The following is a 26,806-nucleotide window of genomic DNA, read 5'->3' on the forward strand; positions in this document are numbered from 1 at the left end:
TAGAGGGAAACAGGGTCCAGAGAATACGGTATTAGTCATTGTACTGAAGAAATAAAGGGACATGACATGGCTTTAGGCTGAAGTTAGGTGCAGATTTCAGCTGTGGAAGGGTCACTCAGCATACAGTGTGGCAAGTCAATGGTGAAAACTACACTGGCTGTAATTTATCTGCTTATGTTAATGGTCACAAGAGCTGATAGATGGAAAAGTGTGGTAATAAAATGGCAGTACGCTTGTGGAGTAGCCGATACACTTAAACATTGTTTTTTGAATTGAACTGCAATTGTTATGTCATGAAAACAGAAGAGTTTATCCAAAGGAAGATTTGCTTTGGGAAATAGGATGGATGGTGGTGAGGCTAAGTGTCTAGGCAGGGGTAGAAGCAACTTTCAGTGTCTGCTGAAACACCCAGGACCACCCGCTACTCTCTGGGAGATGCTGGCGTGGGGCTGATCACTGAGTGTTGAGGTAGAGGGTGGTACATGACGCTGACAGGGAACTCCCCGGTGTGTTGAGTTTTAGTGTCTGTGACTCTGAGATGGCATATGAGGCCTTTGTAAATTTAGAAGTTGAGAATAGAAAGGACAGGTTTGCATTTTAGAAAGAGATTTGGGAATAAATGTGGCTCTGGTTGACATAGACAGTATGTGGAGATTTGATGGCCAGAGCTGGTATGTGTCTTGGGTGTTGGGCAGAGAATGGATAGAGCCGCAGCTCTGCGAGGTCAATGTGAAGGGTGGTTTCCTTGTTGGGTTCAAGTTTATGACTCAGCCTGAACCTGGCTCCTCGGCTAGAGAAGAACATGATTTCACGTCACAGCTCCTGTCTTTGAAAAAGGCTTAATGAGTCCCAGACCCAACATGTGGCCAAACGCTAGATTTCTCTTCAGTTTAATCCCTCCAGGGAAGACTGAGGAAGGAAACCCCTCTACTCTTTGAACTTCATCGAAGACTAATTTGTTAATATTTTGACCTTCAACATTTCCTTAAACCATCTACTCCTTACATAGCCAATACATCAAAGCAGATGAACTTAGGAAATTGGATTCTCCCAAACAACGAAACACTGACTGCAAGCATTGTTAATCTTTTTACACCATATTTCCCTGTGAAGGCCAGAGCGGGGCTGAGTCAGTGTTGTATCTTGGCCCTCTGGGCCTAGAGAAAGGCAAGCCTGTGTATGGCTACAGGATTAGGGGCTTCCCAGTCCATCTGGACACTAAGGTGCTTAAGAGCCTGTGTCCCATGTGCCTGCTTAGAGGGAAGCATTGTTTCCCCACTCCTCAACACGGCAGCCTGTCCTGGTGCTTGACTGCTGCCTAGGCCCTCCTCCATGGGCCACCCAGGAAGCCAGGGCCTGCATCCATGCCAGGGAGATGAGCAGAGGTGTAAACTGTGTGGCAAGCTGCCGGCTCTGAGGTGAAAATGAAAAGTCTTCAGGCAGTGGCGGTAGCAGGCGCAGCAGGCTGGGGTGCCAGGCACAGCATACTGTCTCCCACCCCACTACCTCTCACACCTTCCCCAGGTTCCCACTCAGGCCTGGACCTGCCTTCCTGGCTCCTCTGCCATTCCCTGCCTTTCAGCCAGGGGCTCCCAGACTGGCCCTGGGCTGGATCTGACCCCAAGAGGGCTGTTATATCTCATTTCCATTATGTTTACTATTTGGCTGATCTGTTGTACAGAAAAATGGGCTGTGCTTGAGTTACCTTTGTGACTTAATGTTTGTGGTAGTCCCTCCATTGATTCTTTTTGGGTTTTCTGAGTATACAGTTTTCTTATCTTCAAATAATGGTGTTTTTATTCATCCTTTCCAGTTCCTCACTTCTTTTGAGATCATCTATTCTAATTCCTTTGTTTCTTTCTCTCTCTCTCTTTTGAGACAGTTTTGCTCTGTTGCCCAGGCTAGAGTGCAGTGGTGTGATCTTGGCTCACTGCAGCCTTCATCTCCCATGTTCAAGTAATTCTACCTCAGCCTCCTGAGTAGCTGGGATCACAGGCGCCCACCACCACACCCAGCTAACTTTTGTATTTTTAGTAGAGACGGGGTTTCACCATGTTGGCGAAGCTGGTCTCAAACTCCTGACCTCAAGTGATCCACCTGCCTTAGCCTCCCAAAGTGATGGGATTATAGGCATGAGCCACCATGCCTAGCCAAAGAGGGAAAGAGAGAGCGATAGGCCAAAAGCCTACAGCACTCGGTACTCCCAGGTAGTCTTCCATCCAAGTACTAACTACACCCGACCCTGCTTAGCTTCTGAGATCAGATGAGGTCAGGCACATTCAGGGTGGTATGGCTGGAGACCCTTTATTTCATACTTGGGCAAGAGGGAAGCCACCTGTTTGTCTAGCCAAGCCAATGCTCTGGGTTCTTGCCTGGGTGCTCCCTGCCACTTCCTGCTTCCTCTCTCCTCTCCTTGCAGTCCTGTCTTACTCCCTGTCTCCTTTCCTGCCATTTTCAGAGCTTGGGGCTCTCCTGGTGTGAGAGGAGAGTAGAGAGAAGGAAACGTGCTCACCAGCCCTTCTGCAGGCTCTCCCTGCTGTTGTGGCAAGGCCACCAAAGCACCAACAGACAGGTTTAGCTTCTGGGCCGGGGGCTTTTGGGCAGCCTGGTATGGGTGAGAGGAAAGTTTCTGGGCAGAATAATAACGTGCTACCTTCTAGCTGCAGCCTCCTGCTATGCCTCCCCCAAGCACGCACATGCCATGAAGACCAGCTGCATGAGGGGCCTCCAGGGTCTGAGCCCCCACTTGCAGGGAGTACTGTGTGCAGGAGGGTGCATTTCGGTGTCTGTAATTAAAAATGAGCACGCATCACTTCACCCAGCGAGGAGACGCCACCACCTCGGGTGGGATGCAACAGCTGCTTGCTGGCAGTGCAGCTGCCTGGGTGTCCAGCCTGGCATAGAAGGCTGGTTAGGACCGGGTAGCTCAGGGTGAATAGTAAGGCAAGGCCTAGGGCCCCTCAGCCAGACCTCATCCCTTTCTGGGCCTAGAGCTCATGTAGGAGATGTGACCCAGTCCTTGGCCCACACATTGCCTCCTCCTTTTCAGCATTTGCCACCACCTAGCTCTAAGCAAACCTCCGGCCTCTGGGTAGCCTGGGAGTGGGACCCATTGTCAACTTCCATCCTGGGCCTGACCTCTTCTGTCTTCTGTTTACGCCTCACCCCTGGCTGAAGCCAGGGCACAGGGCAATGTCGTGAGTGCAAAGCACTAAATGGGGATAGTTCAGACCCTTTCTCTTACCTCTTTTCTTTCTCTCCCCTGATTCAGAAAGACCTGCTCGGGAGGCACTGTGGGTCCCGTGGGAAACTTTGGCCTGGTGCATCAGTCTTGCTTTTGTTATGGGAGCCCTGAGCTGAATGGGCTAAATGCCTGCACCTTGCCCAGGAGATGAACTTAGACTGAGGTGAGGTGGGAATGTGTGGTGTGTCCTCAAGGTAGCTGAGGCACTGTGGCTGCTTGTGTGAGTGGGCGAGCTTCCCTTTTTTTGCCAGCACTCCTGAGTGGGTGAGCGGGTGTTAGTCAGGGTGGGGTGGTGGTAGGGAAGTGCTGGTGACTGAGGTCTCCTAGAAGTTCCTGCATCATAGGCAGTGTCCCAAGTCCCCATCTTGTTTCTGCATGTGGAAGACCCAGGGGGGATGGAAGGCCTGGAGGTATGTCTGAGGGACTGGAACTCCACATCCAGTTTCTTGCAGTCCTTGGTGCTACCTTGGCATGATTCACTGACTTTTGCCTGTTAGGTGGAGAGGATGTGAACATCTGCAACTCTCCCATCTTGGAAAGAGGCTTTATAGTCTCCTTGGGTCTGTGTGTCGGAGTGAGCTGCTCTGGGCTGTGGGTTTGTCAGATGGCCAGTGGTGTCAGTGGCAGAGCATGTTCTCATGTCCTGGCAGTGCTTCCATACACTTCTGGGTGTCTGGGCTGTGGAAGAGGGTGTGCCAGGGCTAGGAGGACTCCAGGCCCACCCAGGCTCTTCACCAGCAGGACCAGCCCAGTGTGACCTTGAGCTGGTGTCCTTGGCCACTGGCAGTCTGATCTCCAAGGGCTCCCTGGGGCTAGCTGAGGGAGAGGCAGCTGGCCTCACCTTCCTCCAATCATTTTCCAATATTTACTGTCTCATTAACATATTGCCCGGGCCATGATTCCTACCGTGCAGCAAGGACCTGAGAGCCAGCCCATGGTCACCTTCTCTTCCCTCTGAGGCTGCACCTGGTTGGGAGGGAAAGGGTTTGTCCTCTGCCTGATCACTCAGGGACAGAGCATATAGCTTGTCCTGCCCCTCACCCTCCATCCCCAGCCTTCACTAGACTCATTCTTTCTCAGTGGGCAGAGCATGGAAGGTAGAGCAGTCTCCCAGGAAGGGCCCAAGGGCAACTGCAATACCCTTCTCTGCCTGTGGGCCTGGCTTGGAAGTTTGCTCCTTTGCCTTCTTCCTGCCTCTTCTCTGCCCAAGTCTGAATTTTGGTAGGACCTGGTGCATGTGTTACAATGATTTGGCGCTGAACAGTCATGGCATTTTCATTAGCTCCATGTCTCCCTCTAGTATGGAGGATCAGAGCCCCCAGGTAACAGTGGGTAGGACCAGGCTAGTTTTGCCTCCAGGGGTCTGGAAACAGGCTCTGGAAGCTGGTGCTCCTTGTGTGGGATGCTGTGAGGAGGGAGAGCTGCACAGAGAAGGAAGGGCTGTGTGGCAGGGCCACAGTTTTCTCTTCATCCTCTGTCTCCCTTGTTCCTCTGTTCTCCCCGATGGCTTTGAGATGAAGGCGACGGCAAGGATGGAGGATGCAGTTTCCATGGCAACGGAGCTGTCCACAGCCAGGCAACTTCAGAGCGGGGCTCTCTGGAGGAGGCAGATGCACAGAGCAGCCGCAGAGCTGCCTCCTGCCTGCCATCGAGGGGGCTGGCAGAGCAGGTGGCACAGGGTGGCAGCCTGGTGCTGCCCAGCCTAGAGGAGAGGGTGGAAAGAGCAGTACTCCCTCTTATTATCTTGTTACTGCCAAGTTCCTCCAGAAGATAAGCTAGGGAAGTAGCCTGAGTGTTGAGAGGGGTTGGGTTAGGGTCCCCATTGTCCCTGGAATCTCTGGGTGGACACAGGCTCTGGCCTTTGGGATAATCTTCAAAAGCCAAATATCTGCTGCTCTGGTGATGGCTACTCAGCTGCTACCCTTTGGACCCTTTTCCCAGAGTGTGAGGATGTTGGTGAAGGCCATGCCCTGACTAGATTCAGGAAGCCTTTTCTTCCATCTAGCTACCGGGGAAGGACCTGGACCTTCCTCAGGGGCTTCCTTGCCCTTGGCTTCAGTGACCTGGCCCAGTTTGCTGAGTGGGTCTCAGGTTTGGCAGATGCCTGCCTCTAAGTGCTGGCATTGGAGGGGCCCCAGATCCTGACAGCGTCTGATTCCTGACACTGTGATCTTGTTTGGCCTCCTCCTGGAGACCAGGGCTGGAGTGGGTATGTCGGTGGGTAGGGAAGCAAAGACAGCCATCTGTGTGTTTAGAAATGGGAGGTGTTGGGGGCATGGACTCTTGAGATGGAGAAAGCCCAGAGGGCACCCAGATTGGCAAAGAAGATTTGACTTCAGCTATTAAAAAATAATGACTTTCCTTCACTGACCTTGGAATCATGAGGGCTGGAGTGTTCTACTTGACGTTGAGCACATGGAGACTTGGGATGAAAGGCTTTGCCTAGATGGCTCATGGAGTTAGAGGCTGAGCCGCAACCAGACCTGGGCCAGGCCAACCACCTCCTGTATGGCCTCCTAGATGCATCCTCCCTCCAGCTGGCTGCTGAGGGTCCTAGTTACATAGACCTTTCAGGCTCACTTCTGTTTCCCTTTATCATCTGTAGGCTTGTGTTTAACCCTTCTTTGCTTGTTTGCTTTAGTTGAAGGAGGTTCCTCAGCCCTGGGGTTGACCAGGCAGGCAGACAAGTGGAGTCCTGGAGTGGTTTCTCTCTGCAAGGCAGTTAAGTCTCTCATTACTGCTAAGTGGAAGGCTCATTTCAGAGCTGTGGTGAGAGCGGGGCAGGTGCTATAAACAGCCGTGTTGTGAAGGTTGGCGGGTGAGGAGACGGGGCAGGGGCCTTGCAGTCATCTTAGTGGGTATTTGTGCTCCACCCATTGCAGGAAAGGCGGGGGCGGGCTCTGAGCGAGAGGCACTTGACCCCTGTTCTGGCTGTCCCTGCCTGCCCCAGGCATGTCTGTGCCCCTCCATATACATTGGGGGATGGGAAGCATTGGATTCTATGTCTAGGCAGAGGGAGGTGAAGTGCCTGTTGAAACTTGGGGCCCACTGGCGGGCTGCTCCGCCTCGCGCGGGGCGTCTCCCGCCGCGCGCCGGGACCCGGGTCCGGTGAAAAGTGCTCCTAGTCCTGGGAAACGGGGTGCGGCCGGAAAGGCGGCCGCCCCCTCGCCCGTCACGCAACGCACGTTCGTGGGGAACCTGGCGCTAAACCATTCGTAGATGACCTGCTTCTGGGTCGGGGTTTCGAACGTAGCAGAGCAGCTCCCTCGCTGCGATATATTGAAAATCAGCCCTCAACACAAAGGTTTGTCCGCGTGAGCAGGGGCCTGGCGGAGCGGGCGTGTTCCATCCACCCTTCCGTCTCCCTCGCGGCCTCACTCCCCGTGGCCCAGGGGTTGGCAGGGGGCGGCCACTCGGGTTCCAGTCCTCTCCCGTCCCCGCGGCCGGGGTCAGGCAGGTGGGTCCGGCGCAGCCGCCCTTCCAAAAAAAAAAGAAACTTGGGGCCCAAAAGGTGGTACATCAGCCCATTGGGTAATGTCCTGTGCTAGATCTTCTTGTCCTGCCTGCCCTTTCAGTCTAGGGCCTCCCTCCTCCCCATCAGCGAAAACCCTGAGCCCACAGGTGAGGAGGTATGGGAGCTACATCTGATAGTCTCAGAGGTTGACATAGACTAGCAGGGGAATAAATGGGAGTGGAAGTGGGGTTTAGCTGGCCTTGACCCCTGTCCAGGGTCTGTAGAGGCATGTCTGCAAGAGCAGGAGATGGAGGCCTAAGGATTGGGGGTACTGGCCTTCTGATATCTGTGGATCAGTCAGCATTGTCCAGGGTAGACCAAAGGTCAGGGCCAGGGGGTCCTGGGATGGAAAGTCTGGCAGGTGAGAATACCTTGGCTTGGGCACGTGGGGTCCCTATCCTGGGGGTCGTCCAGGGGTGCCAAGCTTCATGGCTCTGTGAGACCAGTGCCTTCTGGAACAGCCTTTTGGTCTCAGTTGTACACATAGGAGAGCAGTGCCAGGCTCCTGGGTTCTTTTATCACCTGCCCTAGGGTGTCATCCTGGGTCTTAAGACTATTATTGCACTCTGGAGTCTGGGGCCCTGCTGTTAGGGTGCTCTATGTATGCCTCCCTCAGCAGGGCTTTGGAACTTGGAAGAGATTGAGAGGCAGAGTCAGCCCCTGGGACAGAATAGGTAATAGCCAGTTCCGGGGGCCACCCAAGGACAAGTGAGTCAGGGGCCCTGTAGGGCTCATTCTGCCTTTTGCAACTTTCTAACTAGGAGCGGAAGCTGTGTGCCCATCCTCGGCTGGAGATTTACCAGCAAGACCAGATCCATTTCATGTGCCCACTAGCACGGCAGGGAGATTTCTATGTTCCTGAGGCGAAGAAGACAGAGCAGAAATGGCGGGGGCTTGCAGAGGCCATTGATGCCCAGGTGGGTGGCACAGGTACAGAAGGTGAGGTATGAGTGTGGGGCCCTCCTGGAGCTCTTCACTTCTGGATTTCAGGGGCTTGGTTGAGGAGGCTCCTTCCTCTCTGGGTTGGCACTGTGGGTGTCAGTCTATGCTTGGCAGAGGGAGGAAGCAGACCCACCTACCTGAGGACCCATGTGGAGTTTCCTGTTCCCAGACATGTGGATCTACATAGATGTGGATTCACACACATTACCTCCTGGCAACACAGATACAAAGACCCTGCCCAGATTCCTTCCAGATGCAGCAGGAGTACGCTTGGAAACAAAGATCACAGATAGCTCAGTGCTCATGGGAGGGGGCTGAGGCTGCTCAGGAAAGGAGTCCCTTGGGTGGGGCTCAGCAGGAAGTAAGATTGGCACTGGATCTGGAAGGTAAGGAGGGGAGCAAAGAGTTCTCTTGTCTCTCAGTATGGGCCCCGCCCAGAGCCAGCTGCTTTTTCCCTGCCAGGGAGCAACCAGGGAGCATGCAGAGGGGAGCCAGGAGATCAGTCCCTGGGCCTTCCTCCAGGGCCAGCCTACACTCCTGCTGGCAGCCTCAAGGCTCCAAGTCCAGGTTGCTCAACTCTCCGCAATGATCTCTGTGACCCTGGGCTGTCCCAGGCACAAGGAGGTCTGCTGGTTACATCCCAGATGGTCTCAGGGGACCTTATAACTTTGGCCAACCATGTGGAGTCCATGACTTCTAGGAGTGGTACAGGGCTCTGGGTAGAGGAACTGTCCCTCTTCTCTCCATGACTCCTAGGAGTGGTACAGGCTCTGGGTAGAGGAACTGTCCCTCTTCTCTTCATGACTCCTAGGAGTGGTACAGGGCTCTGGGTAGAGGAACTGTCCCTCTTCTCTCCATGACTTCTAGGAGTGGTACAGGCTCTGGGTAGAGGAACTGTCCCTCTTCTCTCCATGACTCCTAGGAGTGGTACAGGGCTCTGGGTAGAGGAACTGTCCCTCTTCTCTCCATGACTCCTAGGAGTGGTACAGGGCTCTGGGTAGAGGAACTGTCCCTCTTCTTTCCATGACTTCTAGGAGTGGTACAGGCTCTGGGTAGAGGAACTGTCCCTCTTCTCTCCATGACTCCTAGGAGTGGTACAGGGCTCTGGGTAGAGGAACTGTCCCTCTTCTCTCCATGACTTCTAGGAGTGGTACAGGGCTCTGGGTAGAGGAACTGTCCCTCTTCTCTCCATGACTCCTAGGAGTGGTACAAGCTCTGGGTAGAGGAACTGTCCCTCTTCTCCTCCTTCTTTAGCAGACGTTCTGCCCATCCAGTCTTCAGCAGTCAAGGTCACCCTAGGGAGACGTGTCAGCTGGGGCTGGGCAGGAGGGTACTGGGAGCAGTCTCTACTCCCTAGGGGCCTGTGTCCAACCCAGTTAACTTCATCTGCCACTTAATTACCTCCGTGGGGTACAGCTTCCTTCTGCCTGGTAGTGCCCGGCAGACACTCTTCAGAGCCCCCACTGTGGGCACAGGACATGGCACAAGGTCAGCAGGCCCAGGCAGCCTCCAGGGCAGGAAGACAGCGTATTCACTTTCCTGTGACCTCCCGCTGCTGCCTGTCTCCCCCTCCTTGACCCACCCACCCGGCTTCCTTCCCTCCCAAACACTGCCTGCCAGGGGCATTGAAGGACTGCTTGGCATCCGCTACAGCTGGCTGCAGCCGCAGTTCCCACATTCCCCAGCTCCTCAGCCTATTTTCCTCCCCTCCAGCCCCCCACCCACTCCCTGGTGTTGAGGCCAAGGGGTCTGCCCACTTCTCACAGGGCCCATCCTGACACTCCAGGAGGACTCTGGGTGTTTGCCTGCCAGGTGCATGCCATTGACACAGCAGCTGGTGGTGGATGTATGGAGGGTGTCTGACTGCCCAAAGCTTGGCCTGTCCCTGCCTGCCTCCCTGCTGTGGCCTCAGCTTGGAGGTGAAAGGGGGTGATTAGCTGCCTTGTGCCTGTTATTACATTGATGTATTATTTAGCTCCAGAGAGGCGATGAATATTTGATCGTCTTGCACTGGCTATGGGCAGAGCGGGAGGGAGGGATTGGGGTGAAGGGGGTGGCTTCACATCCCCTGCCCCAGCAGCCATGGGGATTTAGGTAGGGCCGTGCCTTACGTGGTATCTTCTCCCTAGGGATGCAGGCATGAGACTCTGGAGCCTCATCCTGTGTAGATCTTGGTGGGGCTATAGGGATGCCACTTCCCTGCATTGCACTCTTTTTTTTTTTTAAATTCTGAGGCAAGGTCTGGCTCTATTGCCCAGGCTGGAGTGGTGCAGTGGCAAGATCTCAGCTCACTGCAACCTTTGCCTCTCAGGCTTAAGCTGTCCTCCCACCTCAGCCTCCTGAGTAGTTGGGACAACAGGCGTGCACCACCACGCCTGGCTAATTTTTATATTTTTTGTAGAGATGGTGTTTTGCCATATTGCCCAGTCTGGCCTTGAACTTAGCTCAAATGATCCTCCTGCCTCAGCCTCCTGAAGTGTTGGGATTACAGGCATGAGCCACCATGCCCAGCTGGATTCTTTTTTTTTAAATGGCATTTTGCTCCTTCTCTCAGGCTGGAGTGAAGTGGCATAATCTCGGCTCACTGCAACTTCAGCCTCCTGGGTTCAAGTGATTCTCCTGCCTCAGCTTCCTGAGTAGCTGGGATCATAGGCACCTGTCACCACACCTGACTATTTTTTGAATTTTTAGTAGAGGCAGGGTTTCTGCATGTTGGCCAGGCTGATCTCAGACTCCTGACCTCAGGTGATGAACCTGCCTCAGCCTCCCAAAGTGCTAGGATTGCAGGTGTGAGCCACTGCGCTGGCCTCTGGCTGGATTCCCTTGCTTGAAGTGTATATATGTCCCCGGGGGCTGTCTTCATCTCAGCAGGCTGTACTGGCTGGAAAGAGGCACTTCTAGGCTCCTTCCTCTGAATACTCCTAGCCTAGGAGCTGGGTGGTAGGAGGTAGCATGCTGGGAAACAGGCACATTTCGCTACCTGGGGTCCCAAGAGAGCCATTGGACAGGTGAGCAGACAGAACATACAGTTTAGTAGGGCCAGGGAGAAACTGTCTCCCTCCTTTGCTCTTTTCAGGCCTGTAGTTCCTGGGGCACTGATCATCATTTAAAGAGCAGTGAGGGCCTGGGATCCTGCCCCCTGCTCAGAAGAAACTACCCCAAATCCCCCACCACCTCACTCACAGGCCTCTGCCCTGGGAACCACACCTGGGGCCTTAGCAAGAGCTGGGCTTCCACGGCTGACCTCACCTTTGCCAGTAGTGCCCAGAGGGCATATTCTGCGGGCTGAGCGGGTGGTGGGGATAGGGAAAGACTCCAAATTCCCCCACCTCCTAATTCTCACCCACAACCTAGGCCCCAGCTGAGGCTCAAGGAAAGCCCTAGGCTGAGTCCAAGTGCCAAGCAGACCCCAACTGCGCCTGGCTTGGCTCTATCACTATGGAGACAGCAGCTGGGGAAGCTGGCCCACCCCTCACCTTCCGTGATGTTTGACGCTTGCCCCTCTCCCTCTCACACAGGAAGGGTAGCAGATCCTCTTTCTCCCAGTCTGGATTTCTGCACACACGGGCCTGAGCCCTGTGTTCCTTCTTGCCACCCCGACCTGCTTTCTGTGCCTCTGATCCAGGGAGATGAACCCAGGGGTTGCTCCTGAACAGGACAGATGAAGAGGCTCCTTACTAGGAGGATGTATTGTGGGTGGAAGGAGCAGGTTAGAAGGGGTTTGGGCCACCAGCCTGGCTCAGCACTGGTTTGGGGCACCCCACCCACCAGCAGAGTGCTCTCATGGTCTCCTTTTGCCATCTTGTGTCTCAGGAAGCCCCAGTCATTGAGGGTGGGTGGGTAAGGGTTTCTCAGAGTCGACCCAGGCATAGGGGGAGAAATCCCTTAACCTGTTTCATCCCAGCACCCTCCTCCTTGCAGCTGGTTGAGTGTTTCTCAGGCCTTCTTTATCCTACTGGCACTTCAGCTCCCTCCTCAAGTGGGGACTTGGGTGTGGGCCAGAGGCAGGGGCCTGCTGACTCCCTGGATGCTGCTCCTGGGAGCTCTGCGTGGGGGAGGGTGGGAGAGGGGTCTCCTGCTGCATTCTGCAGTCCTCATGCCCTGTGGGCGATGTTGTGTAGTTGGCCCTGGACACATCTCTCTCCAAGCTTGAAATGGGGGTGGGGGAGGTGGAGGGGACACTACTTGGGTCTCTTTATTCTACTTCAGCTCCTCACCTCAGGGCTGAGTGGCCCTTAATAAATGTGGGGGGAGGGCAGGCTTTGTGGAAGTATAGGGAGCTGAGGCTAATTCAGGGTGGGGAGAGGAGTGCACAGCTGCCTGCTTTCTCCCTCCTTCCTTCCCTGTCTCCCTTGCCACTCCTTTCCTCTGCCCTGTCTGTGTAGCCCCAGTCAGGGCAGAGGGCAGAGGGCAGCAGGAACGAGCCCCCTGAGCCCAGGAGGCCGCATTATTCATGAGTGTGCTGTGTGTGCTGAGTTGCCTCTCCCTGGATGAGGGGGTGGGGTGGTCCTGGCTAACCTGTGCTCCCTTTTCCTGGCCACAGGAGCTGACACGATGAGTGACACGATGAGTTCCGTAAGCTTGGAGGTGAGCCCTGGCAGCCGGGAGACTTCAGTTGCCACACTGTCACCGGGGGCGAGCAGCCGTGGCTGGGATGATGGTGACACCCGCAGTGAGCACAGTTACAGCGAGTCAGGTGCCAGCGGCTCCTCTTTTGAGGAGCTGGACCTGGAGGGCGAGGGGCACTCGGGGGAGCCACAGCTGGACCCTGAGACTGAGCCCCTGGGGAGTACCAAGTGGCCGTGGCAGCCCAGTACCCCTGAGAAGGGCAAGGAGTAATCTGTGGCCTGCACCCTCCTGCAGTGCCATTGCTGAGGAACTGAGCAGACTCTCCAGCACTCTCCAGCCCTCTCCCTCCTTCTCCTGGGGGAGGAGGGGTTCCTGAGGGACCTGACTTCCCCTGTACCAGGCCTCTTGCTAAGCCTTCTCCTCACTGCTTTTTTGGCTCCCAGGGCCAAAGAAGTCAGGGACTGTTTTCTGCACCAGCCCCCAGGGCTGCTGCCCCTGTTGTGTCTTTTTTTCAGACTCACATTGGAGCTTCCAGGACCCAGAATAAAGCCAATGATTTACTTGTTTAACCTAGATTTGGATTGTGTATTTGTTTGTTAGTTCTGCCTTGGTGGGCAGGGGGGTCCCCATACAGATAGGCTGGGATTGGGCAGGAGCCTCCCCTCCCCAGGACAAGGAATGGAGAGAACATGGCAGGTACCCTGGGTGTTAGAAATCCTCCATGTCCTGCTTCGTGACCCCAGTGGTCAACTACCCCTCAATTGCAGCTGCCAGAGAGCAAGCGGAGCTGGCTTGTGGGAGAGCTGAGCACGGGGCACCCTCCAGAACTCAGGAGTGGGGAGCTCACAGCCTGTCTTCGTCTGCCTCCAGGGGATGCCTCTCTGTCTGTGGCTCTAGTGTGCCTGCACGTGGTACCTCCCTAGCAGGCAAGGCTGTCTCATTGTGCCTGCCAGTGCCTGTGTACCTGTATGCGTGTGCACCCATGCTCATGCATTTGTCTCTGTAACCATGGATGGGGCTGCTTGGGTGAAGCTGTGCCCAGGTGAGCATCAGGGTGTGCTTGTAGCTGAGCATGGCTGTGTCTGTGTGGCTGACTGTGCTTTGTGTCTGTGTATGGTTGAATTATAGGAGCATGTGAGGCTGGCTAACAGCATCTCTGTGGGGGCTTTGTCCATATACAGCTGTGTGTGGCGGTGCCTGTACAGCTGTGTGTATGGTGATGTTCATGATGTTCATGTAAAAAGCTATGTGTTTTGCTATGTGTCTGCGTATAAAGGCTATGGGGCTCTGTGCAGCTGTGTATCCATAATTATGGCTGTGCACGTGTGGCCATGTCTTGGTCTACAGCTATCTGTGGTATGTCTATGTGAGCAGCTGTATATATGTGGCTGTGTCCACATGTGCAGTGGTGTGTAGGCATGTTCATAGGGGCAAGGGTTTGCCCATTTGTATTATGGCTGTTTGCAAGTATAGTTATGTGTGGTTGCATGTTCATGTGTGCTATATATGTGGCTATGTATACATGTACAACTGTGTGTAAGGCTGGGTGTTACGTCCTCATCTGTGTGCACAGCTGGGAGTGGTGGCTGTCTAGCTGTGTGTAACTGCATGTCCAGGTGCTGTGATTGTGCAGCTTGTTTGCTGCAGGCCACATCATGGGCTTTTTGGGCTGGTGCTGTACATAGCCATATCTGTGTATACAGCCCCATGCCTTTTGTGAGGCTGATGTGTTGAGCAGGCTGGGAGTGTGGCTAGTGGGAGTGTGGCTGGGAGGAGTGTGTGACTCCTTACCTCAGCACCCTCCTGCTGTCAACCCCTCCTCTCCAGAGGCCTGGCCCATCGCTCACCTACCCCAGGGAGTGGTTGCTCTGAGGCAGCCAGAGAGGGTGAGAGCAGCCGGTGGCAGAGTTGGAGGTGGAAGACAGCATGTCTGTCTCCCGCTACCACCTTGTCTCCTGTTAGTGATGGGGCTTGTGTTTATTTGGGTTTGATGTGTCTGTTTTGTTTCAAAACTGTATTCTTTTCACAGCAGTGGGACACCGGGTTTCTGTGTCCAGGGAAAAGGCTTGTCCTTGGTGATCATCCCTGCCCCCCCTACAGACTGCCACTTGCATATGTGGGGGTGTGTCCCTGAGGGCTGGGCTTGGCATGTTCTTTATCATGTATCTGAGCTGGCCTTGCTTCCACCGACACCTGTGGAGGAAAGGGCAGTGTCAGGGGAATGTGTGTAGGGATGCCATGCCCCTTGGCACTTGTTAGTATGTGTACATGTTAGGGCAGATAGCACAGTCTCTTTAATCCCCATTCCTTCAGCACAGTCTGGCACTACAGCTTACCCACTACCCTCTAACCAGGGGTGTCCTTCCCCATACTGCTGTGGGAGGGAAGAGTCAAGAGCATCTTCTCAGAGCTGTCCTCCCTCTGCTTGGGCTCCAGCTTTCACTCCCTCCTACGCAGCAGCCAGTTCCAGAAGTCTTTCCCCAGGCCCCTCCCCTTCCAAATCCCCCTGCCATCCATAACACTCCCTAAGGGTTGACCCTAGTACTTGGTTCTGCAGGTTGCTATCTCCTTGCTTAAATACCCTTTTTACATGGGAGTAAAAAGGTGGCAGGTTTAAAGGGCATCTGCAGGAAGGAAGGGGACCCCCCCACTCTCCTCTGACCTCCCCTTTCCCCAATCTTTTCCTCCTAATGAGGCTCCAGCTCAGGCTCCAGCTCTCAGAAGGGGCTGAGGACACATGCCACCAGCTCAGGCCTGGGATGTAGATCCAGCTGGTCATTGGGTGGGGAGAATAGACTCCGCCTGTTTCCCACGTGCCCATTTACCTGTTCCCCAGAGGTACCCCTTGACTCTAGGGCCAGCTCCTCCACTCTGCAGTAGCACTATGTGCACCTGTTGGGGCGCAGTGACCTTCCTCACACCTTGCCCCATGGCATTCCCCCTTCCCCCACCTGTACTCTCCAGGTGGTAGTCTGATAATGGGGCGGAGTGGGCCACCAAGCACCTGCTCCAGCACAGAGGGAGAGCGCTCGGAGATTCAGCACCAGGATGTGGACAGCTCCAGACCCAGAGGTCCCAAGAAGAGCTGGAGCGTGGAGGGTCCAGAGGCTGGCGGAGGCAGGGTTGGGAGCTGGAGACCTGGAGTCAGAGTAGGGAAGAACGGAGGAGGGGCTGGGGGCGGGCCGGGGCCGGGGCCAGGGCCGGGGCGGGCCGCGATTGAAAGCTGCGGGGCGAGCGAGCGGGCGGAGAGTGCAGAGCCAGCTAGCAAGGGAGCGAGCGGGAGCCAGAGCCCCGCGTCCCCCGCCCGCTCCACTCCGATTCTCTCCGCGCCAGAGCCGAGCGCACCAGGTAGGGTGAGCCGGTGGTGCCGCTACCGCTGCCAACCTTTTTGGCCCTGACCTCACGTCCCAGGGCCCTGCAGGCCCTTGAGTTGTGGGGCGCCCACGCTGGGATGTCCAGACAACGCTCCCTGGGAGCTCCGGGAAGCGGGAAGACAGCCCTGGGCGTCCCGCCTTTCTTCCCCAGAAAACGCACGCTCGGAATAGCGCTTCCCGGTTGCTCCTGCTCCAACGTCCTCTGGTCCTTCTTTCTGTTTGTGCCTCCGTCTTTGTCTCAACCTCTCAGGCTCGTTCTCTCCCTGCCCAGATTTTGTGGCCCAGGTCCCTGCCTGCCTGACTCCGGGTTTCTGTCCCTTTCCTTCCTCTGAGCTTCCGTCTGGGCCTCCCCTGTGGGAGGCTTGCGACTTGACCAGTTTTGGCCTCAGCCCCCACCTGGGTCCCTGTCCCCATCTGCGCTGGTCTTCCTTCCTGCTTCTCCTTCGCCTGCCTGTGTGAGCTGCTTCTTTCCTGATCCCCAGAGGAGCCCAGTGCCCCTGCCCTGGGAGCTGAGGGAGCAAAGTGAGGAGCCTCAGCCTCTGTGGCCAGCACATGGGGTCCTTGAATTAGTTGCTGCCCTTCTTCAAACTCAGTTTCCTTTCCTGTTCTGAGGAAAGAGGTGTAGCCCTCTCCCAGCCTTTCCAAGCCTGTGCGATTGTGAGAGCCTTTGTGGGGTGTGTTTGGGAAGGCAGCTGGAGTACACATGATAGGCTGCAGGGGGGAAGAGACAGGGATGGGGTTTCTGAGGGTCATGGCTAGGGTGGGCAGGTCCCTGAAGCTGAGGATGGAGAGATTGGAAATGGTGACTTTCTCTGCTGGGTATGGAGTGAAGAGAAAACAAAGGCACAAAGTCTCAAACAGCATTCTACATAGAGCTAGGGAGTCCCACACTCTCACCCTCAGCACTGTTTGGAGACTCTATCCCCCAACTCTGACACACACGCTGCTTGCCCTGTTGACTTATGACCTTTGACCACTTGGGTACCCTCCCTGGGGCCAGCCTTTCTACGTTGCTGTCTCATTCCCAGGGCTTAGGGTCTCTATCCCTTCCTCAGTTAGGACACTGTGGGGATGGCTTTTTAAGAACCAAAGGCTAGGATTCTTGGGTGTTCACATAGGCTCATCTCCCCATGGGTTGGAGACTGTCCCTTAGAGATTCTTCCCTGATGGGTCCTTTATTCTGGAAATCCAAGGCTCAGGATGGAGACCTCTGAGTTTGTAACTCTGACATAGACTGTTCCAAAGGTATTGGCCTCGTGATCCTGGGAAGTTTGTGCTGGTCTTGGACACCCTTTGATTTACAGAGGGGTGAGCATTGGCTGGGGTCTCCTGTCATCTGCCTGGGCCTTCACTCTTTGCATCCCTCCCCACTGCTGGTTTTGGTAGGGGACTAGGCCCCATCTCTTGCCCAGCTGAGACCAGGGCTGAGAGATAGGCCCAGGGGAGTCCCAGGAGCTTCTCAGCCTAGTTCATGAAACCACCCTGTCCCTGGCTCCTGAGTACCTAGGAAAGGCAATTGGGGGGAGGTGGAGTCAGAAGGGGCAGCTGCTCTCAGGTTCCACTTTTCCTGGTCTGTTTGTCTATGTTTCTATCTCTGCAGGAGCTGGGTCCCTTCTCATCTCTCTTCTTGTCTGTCCTTTACTGGTCCCTGTTTCCTCCGCTCTTTGCCTTTGCTGCCTCTAATCTTATCCCCCCTGGAGATCCAGGTCTGCTGGACCCATCCATCTCCTCTGGGGCCATGGGATCGCTGCTTGGGCTCCTGGCACTGCTGCGGCTGTGGGGTGCTGTGGCTGAGGGCCCAGCCAAGAAGGTGCTGACCATGGAGGGAGACTTGGTGCTGGGTGGGCTGTTCCCAGTGCACCAGAAGGGTGGCCCGGCTGAGGACTGCGGTCCTGTCAATGAGCACCGTGGCATCCAGCGCCTGGAGGCCATGCTTTTTGCACTGGACCACGTCAACCGTGACCCGCACCTGCTGCCTGGCGTGCGCCTGGGTGCGCATATCCTCGACAGTTGCTCCAAGGACACACATGCCCTGGAGCAGGCACTGGACTTTGTGCGTGCCTCACTTAGCTGTGGTGTCGATGGCTCACGCCACATCTGCCCCAATGGCTCTTACGCCACCCATGGTGATGCTCCTACTGCCATCACTGGTGTGATTGGCGGCTCCTACAGTGATGTCTCCATCCAGGTAAGTGGAGGTCCCCCAAGTGGGGGCTAGGGAGGGAGGCCAGAGATGGTGACCTAGAATTCCTGCTGAAAAGGGATTCAGGGATGCTGTGCATTAGAAGGGAAACTAGAAGCTTCCTTGCAGTAGCTTTTACAGAAGCTAAGAAAGTGCCCCAATCACATAATGGCAGTTGATTTTTAGAGACTGTGCAAGAGAAGAACATCTTACTCACACTCCCACTACACACACACACACACACACACACACACACACATACCCTTATCCTTGATGTTAAACAGCCCTGAGGGGCCTTATAGCCAGGTCTCTGGAGTCAGGCTTCTGGGTTTGAATCCTGGCTTTCCCAGTTACTAACTGCCTGACCCTGGGCATGTTATTTCTCTTTTCCATGTCATAGTTCCTTCCTTATGAAATCAGATTCACAACACTTTTTTTTTTTGAGACAGAGTATCACTGTCTCCCAGGTTGGAGTGCAATGGCGTGATCTTGGCTCACTGCAACCTCCGCCTCCTGGGTTCAAGTGATTCTCCTGCCTCGGCCTGCCAAATAGCTGGGATTATAGGCAAATGCCACCACGCCCAGCTAATTTTTGTATTTTTAGTAGAGAGGGGGTTTCACCATGTTGGTCAGGCTGGTCTCAAATTCCTGACTCCAGGTGATCTACCCACTCAGCCTCCTAAAGTGCTGGGATTACAGGCATGTGCCATTGTGCCTGGCCCGAAACGCTTTCTACTTTTAGGTTTACCACGGAAATTTAATGAGTTGATCCGTGCCCAATATGTATCAGGGGGCCTGGCAAGTCATAAGGGCACAGTTGATATTAGCTGCTGTTATTTTTAACTCATTTTATAGATGAGGAAACCGAGACTCAGAGAGAGAGAGAGGTGGGGCCACATTCAAGGCACTGGTGGAGGGGAGCTGTGGAATCAGCTCTGGGCCAAGGGCCTCTCCTGGTTTGTCAAATCATCTCTGCCTGAATGGGAGAAGGGTGGCCAGATAGAAGCCAGGAGTGGCCAGAGGAGAAATTCAGGGTAGGGGAGTCAGGAGGAAGATAAACAGAATGTGTGTCGGGGGAGGGTACTGGAGAGTCTTCAGGGGCACAGGATTTGAGGGTGTGGGAAGGGTGGGGAGCCAGCTCCCCTGCCCTCTGCCTCCTACTCTCCCACAGGTACCAGAAGAGGGTGCCCTGTGGCTCAGCTTCAGCAGAGGCTGCTGGCCCCACTGGCACCCCTCTGCTGCTCCCAGGGCTGTGCCCAGCTCTGATCCTCTTACTCTCTGACTGGGTCCTCGCTCTCACTCAGATTCCCACTTGCCAAGTGCCCAGCACAGGCTGCTGGAAGATGTGGCTGGAGCTAGAATCAGGGCTGGGGGACATAAGGTTGGCCTTGGCTGGGCCTCAGCTTCCTTTAGGAGAGTGAGTGATGCCATTGCCGTCAGGGAGAGGGACAGGCCCCCTGTCCTGCAACAGTTGTTCAGGAGAAATGGAGCAGAAGGAGGAATCAGAATCCTGGAGTCAGCTTCTGGCCTGGGGTTGGGGAGGCCTGGCGGCTCCATCCACTGCTGGGAGTAGATTATCTGTCCTGCTAGTCCCAGTCACCGGAGATGGCTAGGTAGCAGCCTGGGAAGATGTGGTTATGCTAGCATCTACATCTGCAGCTCTGGGTGGGGGCAGGGATGAGTGGGTGGCCTCCTACCTACTGCTGTCTTCCAGGGCCTCTGCTGATGTCTTCTCCACAGACCTCTTTAGGGCCCATGCATTTATCTCCAGGAGTCCAGTTATCTCCTTGCCATCCTGAGCAGCCTGCCTCCTGGAGCAGGGCCCACGCCTCTGCAGCGGTCTGCTTCTCCCTTGTCCTGATCAACACAAGGCTAGCCCGTCACCCATAGGCTGCACCTGCCTGTTAATATTTCCCCTCATGACTACTCTCCTCTCTTGCCCATGTCCCTATCATCTTCCCTTTGCCAGGCACTGTGGCCTCCCATGCATGATCATTTTTATCCTCTCAGCAGCCTTGTAGGTCAGGGATATGAAACTGAGGCTCAGGGAGGTTTGCCAACTCCAGGGGCCCAAAGGTAGAACATGTGGGGTGGGGGGAGACGCTGAGCCCTAGACTGTCAGAGCCATAGCCTGTATCCAGTTGCAACACAGGACTCATCCCTGTGCCATAGAATCTGGGCCATGCTCTGCTTTCACCTGCCCACCCTCTACCAGGCCCTTGGCTAGATCCCACTCCTGTGGGACCTGAGGGTGGGCAATGGGGTGCCGGGCAGTCAGTGGTAGATCAGGAACCTTGTTTATTTAAGACTCGGGTATCCAGTGGAGACCAAGCCTTGGACTATTAGGGTTATGGGACCCTGAGATCTGGGTCTTTCTTCTTAGGGGAACCTTTTTCTTCTTTCTGTATCATTCCATCAGATTGATTCTGGGGAAGCACTACCTACCCTCAAATAGGTAGAGAGCAGAGGAGCCCTGAGCAGCCAGACACCATCTTGCGCCTCCCTCTGCCCCAGCGTAGACAGGTGTCAATCTCCTTCCACCCAGGCCTTCCCTCAGCCCCCCTGCCACGTGTTTAAAAGGGGTTGGCAGAGGGGATCAGGTGTGGCTCATGACCCTGGTGTCTCAGCCCTTCGGAAGAGAGAAAAAACTCCCTGCCCCAGAAAGAAGACTGTCAAGTTAGGGTGCAGCCTGTAGAGAGGGAGCCCTTAGGGCTGAGCCTGCAGACACTTGACACAAGACCTGCTAGCTGTGTGGGGTGCACCTGTCTCTTGCGTTCGATCCAACCTCCGATCTTTGCCTTCTCTACTCCTGCCCCAGGTGGCCAACCTCTTGTGGCTATTTCAGATCCTGCAGATCAGCTACGCCTCCACCAGTGCCAGGCTGAGTGACAAGTCACGCTATGACTACTTTGCCCGCACAGTGCCCCCTGACTTCTTCCAAGCCAAGGCCATGGCTGAGATTCTCCGCTTCTTCAACTGGACCTATGTGTCCACTGTGGCATCTGAGGGTGACTATGGCGAGACAGGCATTGAGGCCTTTGAGCTAGAGGCTCGTGCCCGCAACATCTGCGTGGCCACCTTGGAGAAAGTGGGCCATGCCATGAGCAGTGTAGCCTTTGAGGGCGTGGTGCGAGCCCTGTTGCAGAAGCCCAGTGCCCGCGTGGCTGTCCTGTTCACCTGTTCTGAGGATGCCCGGGAGCTGCTTGCTGCCAGCCAGCGCCTCAATGCCAGCTTCACCTGGGTGGCCAGTGATGGCTGGGGGGCCCTGGAGAGCGTGGTGGCCGGCAGTGAGAGGGCTGATGAGGGTGCCATCACCATCGAGCTGGCCTCCTACCCCATCAGTGACTTTGCCTCCTACTTCCAGAGCCTGGACCCTTGGAACAACAGCCGGAACCCCTGGTTCTGTGAATTCTGGGAGCAGAGGTTCCGCTGCAGCTTCCGGCAGCCAGACTGTGCAGCCCACTCTCTACGGGCAGTGCCCTTTGAGCAGGAGTCCAAGATCATGTTTGTGGTCAATGCAGTGTACGCCATGGCCCATGCGCTGCACAACATGCACCGTGCCCTCTGCCCCAACACCACCTGGCTCTGTGATGCCATGCGGCCAGTCAATGGGCGCCGCCTCTACAAGGACTTTGTGCTCAACGTCAAGTTTTATGGTAATGGTGCTGGCCAGTGTCCACTGGTCTGCTGGCTGTCAGAGGATGAGGGGAAGCAGGTCTTCAGGTTCCATTCCTTTGCTAAGGAAACAGTATAGTGAAAGTAAAGGACTCACCCAGAGGCAGCTGGCATCAGAGCCAGAGCAAGGATGCTAGGCAGAGAAGACTCCAACTGCAGCAGGGGCTGAGGGTTCACTTTCTTCCAGAGTAGACCTCTGGCCTGGTCCTGCCATTTTGAGGGTCTCTGGCTCCTCCCTGGGCCTTGCCTTCTACCTTCTGTCTCCTTATCTTGCCAGGGGTGGAGACCAGGAGACCTCAAGCAGCCCATTCTCAGGCAGCAGTGAGAGTCAGAATCCGGCTGGCTTGAGGGTGAGCATCAGGATGACACTATCTATTCAGGGAAAATGTCTCTTTCTTTCCTTTCTTTCTTTCTTTCCTCTTTCCTTCTTTCTTTTTTCTTTCTCTCTCTCTTTCCCCTCTCCCTCCCACTTTCTCTCTTTCTCCCTTTCTCTCTCTTTCTTTCCCTCCTTTCTCCCTCTTTCCTTCCTTCCTTCCTTCTTCCCTCCCTCCCTCCTTCCTGCTTTCTTTCTTTCTCTTTTTTATTTCTATTTCTCCTCTTTCTCTTTCTCTCCTTCCTCCCTCCCTATTTCCTTCCTTCCTTTCTCTCTTTCTCTCTCTTTTCCCTCCCACCCTTTGTCTCTTTCTCCCTTTCTCTCTCTCTTTTTTCTCTTTCTCTTTCTCTCCCTCCTTCCTCCTTCCCTCTCTCCCTCTCCCTCTCCTTCCTTCCTTCCTCCCCCCCTTTCTTTCTCTTTCAATGGGGTCTCACTATATTGCCCAGGTTGCAGTGCAGTGGCTATTGACAGATTCACAGGCACAATACCACCTCCAACTCCTGGGCTCAAGCAATCCTCTTGCCTCAGCCTCCTGAGTAGCTAGGATGACAGGCATGTAGCACTGCGCCTAGCTTCAGGGAAAATTTCTATTCCTAGTCTTGGTTTTCCACTCAAGGTGGCCTGAAAGTCTCCCAAAATCAAAAGTTATTTTAACAAAAGTACCAGCTTTAAGAGGAATGAGCGCTGTAGATCATCACGATGCTTCAGGAAGAATCACCGTGGGAACAGTGGGAGACAAAGCTTGGAAGCCCTGGCCCAGGGTTAAGATGAAGAGTAATTCCAATAGAACTGACATTCAGACTTATGCTACAATCAGGGTAGGGGTTAGGGTTGGACTCGGGTCTGATTGGGTTGTTGGAGCAAGGCTAAATTCAGCCTGTTTGGCTTGGGTGGAATTTACAGTAGGGCTAGAGTTGGATTTTGAGAACTTTGAGGCTGAGTAGAAAGAGTAGGTGCTTGAGGGGACCTGGGTTTGAATCTAGGCTGGTCCTTCAGCACATCTTCTGTTTTCTTGAACTTTGATTTGTCACTGGGGCTGAGGATGGTTGTAAATCCTGGCTAGAGCCTGGCTGGGAGATGTGGGGTTCATGGGATGAAGTCGGGGTGGAGAGGAAGTGGTTGCAGGTGATGACCACTGAGGTTGGGATTCAGTTTGCACCAGAGTGGCTGTTAGAACTGGGGGTGCTGCCCCATGTTCTCACTCATAGGTGGGTGTTGAACAATGAGAACATGTGAACTCAGGGAGAGGAGCATCACACACTGGGGGCAGTTGTGGGGGGGTAGGGGAGGGACAGCAGGGGTTGGGGAAGGTGGGGGGGTGGGAAGGGAAAACATGGGGAGAAATGCTGGATATAGTATACACCTAAAGTAAAATTAAAAAAGAAAACTTAGTAGAACTCCTCACTACCTAATACTATAATACTATTCTATATAACTAGGATTAGGTATAGTATTTTAATCTTTAAAAAGAAAAACTTTTAAAATAAATTAAGTAAATTAAAAATAAAAAGAACTGGGGGTGCTGGAGCCAGAGTTGTTGTTAGGGTTAGTGGGGACAGGATTGGAACTGAGACTGGGTTTAGCCTTAGCACTGAGTCAGGGGAGAGGGCTGTGGTGTATGTTTTGATGAAGTTGGGATTTGGGGCCGGGGTTGGAAAGTGTTGGATAGTACTAAAGTTGAATTTGGGGAGTCACGGTTGGAACTGATGTGGACCTTAGGTTTCTGGAGATGTCTGGGCTTTAAGGCTGGGATTACACTTGGCATTTAAGGTTGGGGTTTGAGGTTGGAGTTTAGGGGTAAGACTTTGTTGTCATCTCTCTGTTAGAAAAATGACTGGGGTCAAGGCAGGATTTAGTTTTGGGTTAAGGATTGGAAGGGCTAATGGTGGCCTCAGCTCTGGTGGTTGGGTTTTATGTTAGGGTGGATGTTGAGGTCACATCAGGGTAGCACACCAGTCCAACCGTCTCTTCCTTCCCTCCCCATCCTAGCCCCCTTTCATCCAGCTGACACCCACAACGAGGTTCGCTTTGACGGCTTTGGTGATGGTATTGGCCGCTACAACATCTTCACCTATCTGCGTGCAGGCGGTGGGCGCTATCGCTACCAGAAGGTGGGCTACTGGGCAGAAGGCTTGACTCTGGACACCAGCCTCATCCCATGGGCCTCACCCTCAGCCGGCCCCCTGCCTGCCTCTCGCTGCAGTGAGCCCTGTCTCCAGAATGAGGTGAAGAGTGTGCAGCTGGGCGAGGTCTGCTGCTGTCTCTGCATCCCGTGCCAGCCCTATGAGTACCGATTAGATGAGGTCACCTGTGCCAGTTGTGGCCTGGGCTACTGGCCCAATGCCAGCCTGACTGGCTGCTGCGAACTGCCCCAGGAGTACATCCGCTGGGGCGATGCCTGGGCCGTGGGTCCTGTCACCATCGCCTGCCTGGGTGCCCTGGCCACCCTCTTAGTGCTGGGTGTCTTCGTGCGGCACAATGCCACCCCAGTGGTCAAGGCCTCAGGTCGGGAGCTCTGCCACATCCTGCTGGGTGGTGTTTTCCTCTGCTACCGCATGACCTTCATCTTCATTGCCAAGCCATCCACGGCAGTGTGTACCTTACGGCCTCTCGGTTTGGGCACTGCCTTCTCCGTCTGCTACTCAGCCCTGCTCACCAAGACCAACCGCATTGCACGCATCTTTGGTGGGGCCCGGGAGGGTGCCCCGCGGCCACGCTTCATCAGTCCTGCCTCACAGGTGGCCATCTGCCTGGCGCTTATCTCGGGCCAGCTGCTCATTGTGGTCGCCTGGCTGGTGGTGGAGGCGCCGGGCACAGGCAAGGAGACCGCTCCCGAACAGCGGGAGGTGGTGACGCTGCGCTGCAACCACCGCGATGCAAGTATGCTGGGCTCACTGGCCTACACCGTGCTTCTCATCGCGCTCTGCACGCTTTATGCCTTCAAGACCCGCAAGTGCCCCGAAAACTTCAATGAGGCCAAGTTCATTGGCTTCACCATGTACACCACCTGCATCATCTGGCTGGAATTCCTGCCCATCTTCTACGTCACCTCCAGTGACTACCGGGTGAGCTACCTGCCATAGAGGTGGAGGGAGGTGGGACACCAGACCCTCTGTTTCCTGGTATCTTATTTAATCTACTGGTAGCTCTGGGGCTCCAAGAGGTTAAATGGCCACTCAGGGGACAGCAGCTTGTGTGGATCTCAAGGGGAAGGTGGGAGGGCTGAATAGGGCCTAGGGAAATGCCCAGGGAGATGGGGAACTCGAATTACGGAGAGCTGAGATTTCAGGATGTGCATGTCATCCTCTAGCCTGGGAGGAGATGGGGGGCAGAAATATGTTCAGATGAACGGGGTTCTGCCCTGCTCCACTGAGGGGTTCTTCAAGCAGACAAATAGTATTATAATGATTACAAGACTGATCATCAGTTATGCTTTTGCAAAAAACAGCTACAAAGGACTAACTCAGTGGACCAACCTTTGTTTCTTCATTATCTCTACCTGGATTCTGGCCTTTTATTTTCTCTTTCTACTAATTCTAATTCTGCTTCTGCTTCTCATTTCTTCCCCAGTTAGAACTTTATTTACCTAAACTACCTGTTGTCCCCTTCTCAGAGCCACTAAGCAGCAGTTTGAGGTTGACAATTGAAGAATTAGGATTAGAAAAAAGAAACACGAATGACCTTTTTGTGTTTCATTATCAGGGGTTTGTAATGCAGGTAAAAAGACCTTTTTCAGAGTTAAGATTTTGATACAAAAAATAAGCTATTTTAATATTTATAACTTTGACTAGTAGAATTTTTGTATAAAAACATTTGTTTGGATGTCTTTGTTAGCGTTGAGTGGACACTGGAAAAGCCTCTTCTAACAGGTTCTATGTCTTTCTGGATACGCTTTTCAGTATTCTGATTCCACTAGACAGTGACAAGAGGGAAGCATTGGTGGTTCAGTGGTAGAATTCTCGCCTCCCACGCGGGAGACCCGGGTTCAATTCCCGGCCAATGCAGTTGGGCTTTTGAGCTTCACTTCCCTTATGGCTGCTTTAACCCTTCTGCCCAGCAAAATTATACCGCATACTCTAATAGTGCATTTAGAGGCTTCATCACCGAAAGGTAAACTGACCAAGGTCGTGCCAAAAGACATTCCGGGGACTAACCTGGGACCCCTGCAGTCGTTGGACTCCACAAACCATTTAGCAAAGTGGCAAATACGAAGTATTTCTGGCGAGTCACTGCAGTTTTGATATTGGTACCTGTTACCTTCATCTATTTTCTGGGTGGATCCCTGCAAACCCAAGAAACCATCAGGTTCCTGATTCGCGTGCTGGACCTTGGGCTTCCCGCTGAGCCACAATGCTGAGGATCAAGAAATGATGCTCGGGGAAGGAGAGAAGCTGTGGGCGGGGCAGTCACCTCAGAGGTCCAAGAAGCTCAGCGGCCCAAAGAAAGAAGTGTGTGGGGGAGAATCTACGCGGAGCTGCGGGGAGCTGTGGAGACTGGTACTAGTGCAGGGGACCCTCGGGGCTGTACCCCAGACACCAAGAACCGAACTTGCTAACATCGTCAGCTACCGGGGCCTCCGAGTGTTTTGTGGGCCCATGGTGTTCCAGGAGGGGTTCCAGAATCTGTGTCTGGAAATGTGTGTCAACAGGTTTTGGCCTGAAATTTGGCCTGGCATGGGGGCTTGGGAGGCTGAGACGGATGGATGGCTTGAGGTCAAGAGTTCAAGACCAGCCTGGCTAACACGGTGAAACCACATTTCTACTAAAAATACAAAAACTAGCCGAGTGTAGTAGTGTGCACTGGTTATTCCAGCTACTTGAGGCTGAAGCAGGAGAATCGCTTGAACCCAGCAGGTGGAGGTTGCAGTGAGCCAAGATGGGGCCACTGCACCCAGCCTGGGCAACAGAGTGAGCCTCTGTCTCAAAAAAATAGA

The 26,806-nt window shown here is 54.3% G+C and overlaps 1 protein-coding gene, 1 non-coding gene and 2 pseudogenes across 3 annotated transcripts; 3 read left to right on the forward strand and 1 right to left on the reverse strand.

Moving 5' to 3' along the window:
- Nucleotides 1-2,182: 2,182 nt before the first annotated feature.
- Nucleotides 2,183-2,301, reverse strand: LOC118149298 (5S ribosomal RNA; annotated as a pseudogene).
- Nucleotides 2,302-7,523: 5,222 nt separating this feature from the next.
- LOC118149195 (testis-expressed protein 264 pseudogene) lies at nt 7,524-12,838 on the forward strand (annotated as a pseudogene). Its single transcript, XR_013529182.1, has 2 exons — nt 7,524-7,675; nt 12,244-12,838. The product of XR_013529182.1 is annotated as a testis-expressed protein 264 pseudogene (transcript).
- A 2,678-nt stretch (nt 12,839-15,516) lies between these two features.
- LOC118151109 (metabotropic glutamate receptor 2-like) lies at nt 15,517-26,806 on the forward strand. Its single transcript, XM_054247488.2, has 3 exons — nt 15,517-17,831; nt 20,644-21,481; nt 23,863-26,806. Exons 1-3 carry the CDS (start codon nt 17,226-17,228, stop codon nt 24,954-24,956), a joined length of 2,538 nt encoding a protein of 845 aa, XP_054103463.2. The 5' UTR covers nt 15,517-17,225; the 3' UTR covers nt 24,957-26,806.
- On the forward strand, nt 25,807-25,877 carry TRNAG-CCC (transfer RNA glycine (anticodon CCC)). The gene has a single exon. It is a non-coding gene; the product is annotated as a tRNA-Gly (tRNA).

Source organism: Callithrix jacchus, chromosome 18 (assembly GCF_049354715.1).
Source record: "Callithrix jacchus isolate 240 chromosome 18, calJac240_pri, whole genome shotgun sequence".
Lineage (NCBI taxonomy): Eukaryota > Metazoa > Chordata > Mammalia > Primates > Cebidae > Callithrix > Callithrix jacchus.